General features: G+C 44.6%; 1 protein-coding gene across 1 annotated transcript; it reads right to left on the bottom strand.

Annotated features, from left to right (window-relative positions):
- Window positions 1–4268: 4268 nt before the first annotated feature.
- mgat4c (mgat4 family member C) lies at window positions 4269–8393 on the bottom strand. Its single transcript, XM_068704548.1, has 3 exons — window positions 8242–8393; window positions 7433–7580; window positions 4269–6664 (listed from the first exon to the last, which is right to left on the bottom strand). The coding sequence occupies exons 1-3, from the start codon at window positions 8368–8370 to the stop codon at window positions 5508–5510; spliced, it is 1434 nt and encodes a 477-aa protein (XP_068560649.1). The 5' UTR covers window positions 8371–8393; the 3' UTR covers window positions 4269–5507.
- Window positions 8394–8598: the final 205 nt, after the last annotated feature.

The raw sequence follows: 8598 nt of genomic DNA on the forward strand, positions 1-8598 counted from the left end.
ATTGGGAGAGATTGTTGTCGGCGTGTTTCCATTTAATTCTTTGCAAGTAAAAACTAATAAATATAACATTTTAAGCCTCTTTGCTTGGTTTTCACCCCTTTTACCTTTTGGACCGGCTTCTTCTGTGGTCGGTACCGGCTCCGTGTGTCGTTTATTTGTGTTCGGCGGCTCATTCTTGACACTTGGGGAATCTAACAAAGTAAATTAAATGGCCAGAGAGTGATCGTGGAGGCGATTTATATTGGAGGAATATAGCAAGAGAGAAAGTTCCACTGGGTGTGTTGGAGGATGAATCAAAGAAACACAGGACTTTCACCCAGGAGAGCGCTGCCCATGTCTCTTAAGTAACTTTAAACTTGCTATAAAACCGTGTTACGATTGATGCTTAAGGGGAGTTGTTTCACCCACAGCACTGCTGTTGTTGGCCCACGTGAAACCAAATTAATTTGACCGTAGTTTTGATCGGTAACTTCCGTACTTTACCGACACCTGTTACATAACAAGCGCACTTGTTTTGTGTAACAACATACTCACGTAAAGCCAAACCAACAATCTTTTCATAAGCATAATCAAGTACTTTTGTTGCCTAAGTAGGGTGTCGTGTAATTAAAACCAAAAAAATAAATTAAACCTGCGTCTGAAAGTTTGTTTTGTAAAGAGACGACGCACGAAACCAGCAAAAAACGCACACGGCGTGTCGCTGACGCTGCAAAGCAACCTGGACTGTCACACATTGAAGCGTACCGTCACTGACCAGGTGACGGCATTTGACGAGTTGGGAGTAAAAATGTGTCGTTAATACAACATAAAAGAGTCATTTGCATTGATTTAAACTACTCGATCAAACCGCGCTCCTCCAGAACGATGGTCTGTCCGTTGTCGTCGTCAGCCATGTTCCCGCCGGGTGTCTGTCAGCAAATGTATGACCCAGCTTGACAAATACACAAAGAACATGTTGATTTAAACAGTACAGTACACCCCCCCCCCCCCCAGCACCATCCCCACACCTTCATTAAGTAGTAAAAAAAACAGAAAAGCAAAAAGCATATGAATATTGAAATGAATAATGTATGGCTTTTGCTTTTGGCTATAGCGAGATGTGAGTCAGACGGGCTTGCTCTCGCTGCGAGTTTCAAGGAACTGCAAATGTCAGTTAGGTTGTGTGTGTGTGTGTGTGTGCCCCCCCCCCCCCTTTGAAATTTAAAATGTACACTGCATGTTCTACTTCTATTCATGAACGGAGAAACGAAACATGTGGAGGCAAAGACGGAAGGACGACATTTTCCGTTCAGGGTCATGTAAATAGGGTTTAGTTTTCCTCGAGAGTATTCAAGCCGATATTCAAGACGCTGCACACACACACACACACACACACACACACACACACACACACACACACACACACACACACTCGAATGCTCGGTGCTCTCACGGCGCTGTCTTAGCAGTCAATGCACCACGAAGTTGGCATCCATTTGTTTAATCTAATTTCAATACAGTACAACATTTGAAATGATACGTGTAAAAAAATATATGTCATCTTACAATACAGGACCATTTAGAGAACGATGGCAAAGTTAGAACGGACACAGAAACAACACCTTAACACACTCGCTCCACTTAACGATATACGGCACACGGGAGCTCCGAACCTCTGTTGTAAGGTAGTATCGGTAGGCATCTATACGTACAAACCCAGTACAATGTCATTAGCAGAAGCTGAACAATAAGTCATAGATTCCCCCCCCCCCCCCCCCCCCCCAGACGTATAAAAGGAGTTGCTTTATCCACTGAAAAAACTCTTTAGTTCATGCACTTTGTACATGCTCCACTGGAAGACAGCTCACATTTCAAATAACTCAGGACCCACACATCGTATTCACATTCATCACTCGCTTGGAGCTTTTTGGAGGGGGAGGAGGGGGGGGTCTGGACCCTCACAGCCAATATAATTAAACAAACTCAGACGGTTACCTGTGATTCACAAACCTCTGCCTCTCTTCTCCCATCACAGAGATTGTAATTGTTGACAAATGGACGTGGAAAATGGCCGTTTCATTTGCTGCGAGTACTAAACAAGAGGAAAAAACAACCCGTCCTTTAGTATTCAGTGAAATGTACAGTGTAACTGATCCCGCGTTACGCTGTTCACTCGAAAGGCGCCGGTATGGATTGCGGTTTGCCAATAGCGAAGAACGCCGCGCTCAGCAGTTTTGTCTGACATCCAGTTGAGGAATTTATGCGGCTTTTGTTGTTATCCCCGAGATGTAACTCTGTTCGTAAATCTGCAGCGTGCGGCTCGTTTTTTTTTTTGGGCCGGTGTCTTATTTCAAATAAAGATCAGACGGCGATTTCTCCTCCAGAAAATATCAGGCCTCACAAACACAAATTGCTCTACTTGGGAGCGCGAGGCTCACCAAAGCACATCCATTACAACTTGTAAAACAGCTAACCTGCCCTGCGGCGACATCGTGTGTTTATAGCTCATAAGCAGGTATAATACCGGGGCACGAATCAAAGGCGTTCTCAACAGAATAGATGCACGGCACAGTTGTAGATTGTAGTTTTTTTTTTTTCCCCGAGGATCATCCATTCAAACGAGATCCCCCCCCCCACCACCGTGCAGGTCACGGAATCATTCACCGAAATGAATAGCGACTTTCCGAGGAAAACGCTGAGGAAAAACAATGAGCTACATTGTGGCGGCAGCGGCGGTGGTGGTGGTGGTGGGGCATTCTAATTTCATTTCAGATAGCACATGGGGGGATTTGCTGAGGAAGGATTTTCGAGGTGCCGGTACAAGCCAATCTGCGAAAGGCCTTGATCTGTGACACTGAACAAGACCTTGAGGGAAAACACGGAACAGGTGGCTATCGCAACAGCTGAACAAAGCTTTTGCGGGAACTGTCGCAGCATGCTTAATGACAATCTGCTTCAACCCCCCCGTGTTCCCAAAGAACGTCGGCGTTCTGTAAACATTTACCTCTTTATTGCATCGTTGAGGAGGTTTCCTTGACGCCGCTTCGATGTAGAAACTAATCCGTCACCGAACATTGCCCCCCAGACGGGTCCTAATTACATGAACGCGGAAAGCGACGTGGTTGTGTTTTCAAAAGCGGTTGAATATGCGCAGCGTTAATTCTTCGCAAATGTTTGCTGTTCGACAAACACGAGGCAAGGCGGGGAATTTTGAAAATGGATACATCATAAAAGGAAAAGCCGAGCAAGTTCCCCCCCCAAAAAAGCAGCGGCAGAGACTGCATGAAGCGAGAGCAAAGATCACAGGGAGGCAACCGTGCAGGAGCAGAAACATCGGAGTTGTGAGAGCGCAACATTGGACGGGGGGGGGGGTGGGGGGTGGGAAGAGCGAATTGAGATTCTATAGCTTCAGGGGAGATGTTGTTTTGCTGGTGTAGAGCGTGAGGCAAACACAGACCAATTTACTGGGGGGAAAATTGTGCTGTGGTGGGAAAAAAAAAAGAAAGAAAAAGAGAGAGACCTAAGAGCAGACCTGGCCCATTCTTCACTGTGCAATCTAATCTCAGCTCCTAGAGAAGATGGTGCGAAAACAAACATTGTTCTCCTGTCAGCAAGCCCTGACGGAACATACTGTAACGGCGCCAGTAGAGGAGCTCTGCCCACTCGCCTCAAACACTACGGGGGGGGGAGATGATTTAAATGTGGAGAAGCAAAAAAAAATAAAAATTTGAGACTGCCAAAAAGTTAGCTGTGACATGGATGAATATTCACGGCGACGACGACCTCTGACACTTTCCTGGTGAGTGTTCAATGAGGGAGATAGTCCGGAGCCAAAATGGAGACACTGAGAGAGAAATCCCAGAGCTCAGCTTCTGTTCAACTGCAAGTCACAACAGCTTTAATCGGACGGTATTTTCAAGAAAAAAAACAATTATTTAACTACACCTCTTAATAACTATCCTTTTCCCCACATTCATAGATTATAAATGGGTCATAATATTTAGATTAGCAACAGTGGTCAATTATAATAAAAATGAACAATGATTTGGTTCATTGCACCATCCATTACGGTGCTGTAGGGCGGAGCAATACGGGTTACAAATAATGTTGTGATATTGACAAACTGATACTGATGTATCATGATTTAAAAAAATTATAATTTTTGAATTGATGTTCAATCTACCCAGTCGGCAGAAAAAAAAAGTGTGTTGGCATTGGACATTTTTGCAAAGCCTGGGATGAAAATATGTTCACGCTTGCAGAAATGCACAATGACGCGTGGTTAACGTTGTGTTAAGAATCCCGCCCCCTCCCCCCCCAAAAAAAAATGTGTCGCAGTAATAGCCTGACAACATAACTTAGCAACTGCAACATAACTTAGCTAGCGTAAATAAAATAACAACAATCTTTGGCGGACATTCTTACGTAACAACAAGCGTAAAGTTCACCTTTTTCGGTTCCACACAGGACACGGACAGCGGCCTCCTGGGTGAAAGTCCTGTGTTTCTTTGAACTATCTTTGTCGCTCGTTATACTCTGCGTTACACTACATATACTTTCATTAACGGCTCGATATATTACGTCACTTGCTCTGACTGAATTGCAAAAAAAAAAAAAAGTATATCCATTGTTTTGCAGGAACGTGCCGTGCAATGTGTTTTTGCTGGCAACTGTGCTGGTATAATGCGACGAAACGCGGTTCATGGTTACACTCTACACCGGCCAAGACTCTCTAAAGGCGTAACACAAAAAACCTTCTTCAGTTCTATTTAGCTTGGAACCATTTAAGTATAAGGCTGGTGTGATTCTATATGTTTAATGTCAACAAATCCCATGAAAAGACACAAACCCTAAAATGTGTTATTCCCTCTCTGAGGATCTTAGCCCCAAGCCGCTTCTTCTGAAACGTAAATCTTAAAGCTATTTTCACCCGAGGATTCCTACACATTGGTGTTATAATGGTGCACTAGTTACAGAAGCCCAGGTTTATTGTAATGAATGTCGCCCAATGGATTGGAATGGCTCACTGACTCCAACGACGGAGGTCTGCGGCAAAAAAGGACTAAAATATATCGGACTTTGGATACAATACTTGTAAGCGGGATCGATTCATTGTTGGTTTTGGTCTTTTCGTAGGATTTGTACATAAGGAATGTCGTAAAACAATACCATAATATGATTATATCTGTATAATATCACAAAAAAATTGGTAGAACACAACACTGAGATATCGCCCAGCCCCTCTGTTCAGGACAGCAATCGAGATCTGAAAATAAATAAATAAAAGGAACATTTAAGAAAACATACGTTCATGAATAGTTTGAGGTCAGCTGAACGGTCCTTCACAACGACTGGGAAGATGCTCCACTACAACTTGCAGGTATAAAAAAAAAAACTATAGATTGATTTGGCAATCAATAAATACATATAAAATGAATAAATAAACCTGGAAATACATACATTATTAAATAATAATAATAAAAACCTTTGCCTCTAAGACATACTAAGAGTCTTTTGTGTGCAGTCCTTTATTGGCTGGGGGGTTGTGTAGTCCATAAACTTATACTTCTAATGATGAGCCACTCTTTCTGACTGGCTGTTACCACGATGCGAACGCACTCAATGTCAAAGGCAATTTTGTGGTCTACATCTTGCGCCTCAATGTTGCCATTTTTAAACTCCCCTAGTGTGATGTAAGAGGAACACTGTTTCCCTTTTTTAGTCCCAACTAGTTTCTCTCCGACCTCCAGAGCTCCGTGGTGCAGAATGTCATTCTGTCGGTCGTCAGAACCAGTAGCGATCTTAATTTTACTAATTTTGGTCGATTTGTTAAATACTATGACAAAGAAGTCTCCCGTGGAAGGAGGCTTCCCCCAGAAGTACTCGTCGACGGTGCTGTAGGCCTTGGTGGCGTCGTAGTTTTCGAAGACGTTGATGTTGGTGTACATGCTGGCCGGAGGGTTGTCAGGAATGTCGACGGAGTCTTCCTCGAAGTCGTCGTCCTTCAGCTTGTTCTCGGCTCCTTTGTAAGAGGAGTAGTAGCCCATGTGCTGGAACAGCGAGGGCTTGAAGCGGATCACGTCCTTCTGGGCCAGCAGACCCCTGAAGTGGATGAGGAGCCAGTCGCAGGGCATCTCCTGGTAGAACATGAGGAGGAAATGAGCCAGACGCGGCAGGTCCCTGGAGTGGTACAGCTTCCCGATGTAGCCCAGCTTGGAGAACTCCAGCATCACCCAGTAGGAACCTTCCCTGGAGGTGATCACCTTCTTCAGCGCCGTCAGGAAGTTCCTGGAGCAGCGCACGTCGTCCTCCAGCATCATGTAGAAGTGAGAGAGGTTTGTGCAGAAGTTGAGGAGGAAAGCGTAGTCCACGTTCTGCTTGGAGCGGAAACGGACCCGGTCCTCCGGGTCGTTGTAGTTCCTCTTCAGCCCGTCCAGAGACGGATAGTACTCCTCCGGGGCCTGGATCACCAAGAGGCGTCCGGCTATGATGTGGTGGGCAAACTTCCTGGTGATTTCCTGCACCAGGTTTTCACACCAGGCCAGGTCAAAGTCTGCCAGGTGGACCACGACCACGATCTCTTTGAGCTCCTCGTAACTGGACTGATCAAAGATGGACTTGATCGTCTCCAGGAGGTAGTTCCCTCTTTTTCTTTTGACTGACGACAGTCCAATGGTGAGATACTCTGTGAACAGAAATGTCATAAAAGCATGATGCAAACAGACATCTGTCAAATGACCAATTTTAAGTTTGTCATATGGACATACAATGTAGTTCTGGAGAAGATAAATCAAACTCAAGACCGTACCGCTCTCGCTCTTTGTATTACATCACTCGATCTGACCAATTACAAAAAAATTTGACGTTCAGCGTATCCGTGCTCTGCAGAAACGTACAACGCCAACGTTGTTCCCCGGCCACTGGGCTGCTCACAGTCTTGATCAGCTGATCTCCCCAATGTTTCATGACCACCAGAACCCACTACAGCGACGCCCACCCACTCATGAGTCGGACTGTGAGACGTAGCTGTAGCGTCGAGAGAACGCTAGTATTGTATTTTTAATAGATTCTCCAATCAGGAAATTAAATTGCAAAAATGCTTTACAGATTCACAATCATTTCTGTAAATAGTCCTGGAAAACATTTAATGGCTAAGACCTTAAATCAGAGCTTCTTGCTCATTGTAAGTACAACATCCTGTTTGGTGACTAAACCGAGGTGTACTCGAGAGGAGGAGTGCTTATTAATTTTGAGGCGAAAAAGGTCTCAATGGAGCCGTTGCATTTTATCGCTGCGCTTCCAATCCCCACGTCGCAGATTTTTAAGTTTTAGCTCTTATTCTCAGCTCATGCTTCACAACCACCTCATGACTTACTGTAACTCCCCCCACCCTCCCCCCAAGCGCATGAAAACAGCGGATGTAAATTTCTCTTTAAACAAACATTAAACTTACTCTTGCGGTTCAGTGGGGTGCCAGCGAGATAACGATACGTGACATTAATGGTGCCGGAGGAATTACTCAGGTCTCTGAACGTGTGAACGTATCGCTCCGCGCTCGAAGGGTGGACTGATGTTTCCCTGAGCTGCCTTTTATCTCCTTCCTGGAACATGAAAAACACAACTTTGCATTAGGAACAATGGAGGGGAAAATAAAACAAAACATGTACAAGCTGTTATAACGACTGCAAGAGAAAGGGGACGGGAAAGTCATCATGCGCATTTCAATTTCTACAGTGAATAATTCAAATGAGGGGGGGGGGGGGGGGGGGGGGGGGGGGAACTTGTCTCTAACATCCTGTAGGAAGTTGAGACAATATGTGTTTTGACGTGGCGGAGCTAACCCCTAACGTTTGGAGACAAAAGGGAACCTTAAAGGCGCTACAGGCGGTTTGCAGAGCCCGGCAAATGGATGTGAGAGAAGCACCAGAGAGCCGGAGACGCGAACTATCTCTTAATAATTTAAATAACAAACACAGATAATGTACTGTGATCACCGAGTTTTGATGGCATCATGAATAAGAAATAAACGATGATTTCGACTTTGGGTCCGTGTTATAAAAAATTCAAACATGTTTCCTTTTTAAAACAAGCAATTATATATAAAAAAAAAAGGGACAAGTGCAAGAAACACATCCGGTTTCAAAAGGCATAATTTGGTGAAATTTGTTTGTTCGGACTTTAAGAAGGAATACTAAGTGATTACTTCATCTCGGATTCTATTTCGGGAAATGCTGAGAACATCCACGACTCGAGTGTACTAACCAGAACGTAGCCGTCTTCAATGTAGAGGTTCAGGAAGAGGAGGAAGGTGATGAGGAAGCCGAGGAAGGGAATAGTCGAGCGTTTCCTCAGACACCTCATCTTGTCCAGGGATTTCCACACCAGCCTCATGCTGTAGATGCTCTCACTGGGATCTGCACGAGGAGCACACGAGGAACAGTTTGAGCGTTAGACGCCAACAACTTGCCATTTTTAGTCAAGCGTCAACAGATTGTGAAGGAATTAATTTAAGGACCACATGGCCATGTATGACGTTAGCATCGCAATCATTCTTTCAACAGACTTCTAATTACGTGTGATGGAGCTGATATGCGGCCCAGTATCATGGCAGTTTGTTGA

The sequence above is a fragment of the Cebidichthys violaceus genome, unplaced genomic scaffold (assembly GCF_023349555.1).
Source record: "Cebidichthys violaceus isolate CVI_PGR_0920_01 unplaced genomic scaffold, fCebVio1.0.p SCAF_94, whole genome shotgun sequence".
Taxonomy (NCBI): Eukaryota; Metazoa; Chordata; class Actinopteri; order Perciformes; family Stichaeidae; genus Cebidichthys; species Cebidichthys violaceus.

Bases quoted from the DNA above. Each gene is read 5' to 3' on its own strand.
- mgat4c (XM_068704548.1), bottom strand. From the start codon at position 8,370: ATGAGGCTGGTGTGGAAATCCCTGGACAAGATGAGGTGTCTGAGGAAA. The intron at 7,581-8,241 runs GTTAGTACACTC...TTCATGTTCCAG, and splicing joins TTGAAGACGGCTACGTTCTG to GAAGGAGATAAAAGGCAGCT. The intron at 6,665-7,432 runs GTAAGTTTAATG...TTCTGTTCACAG, and splicing joins CACCCCACTGAACCGCAAGA to AGTATCTCACCATTGGACTG.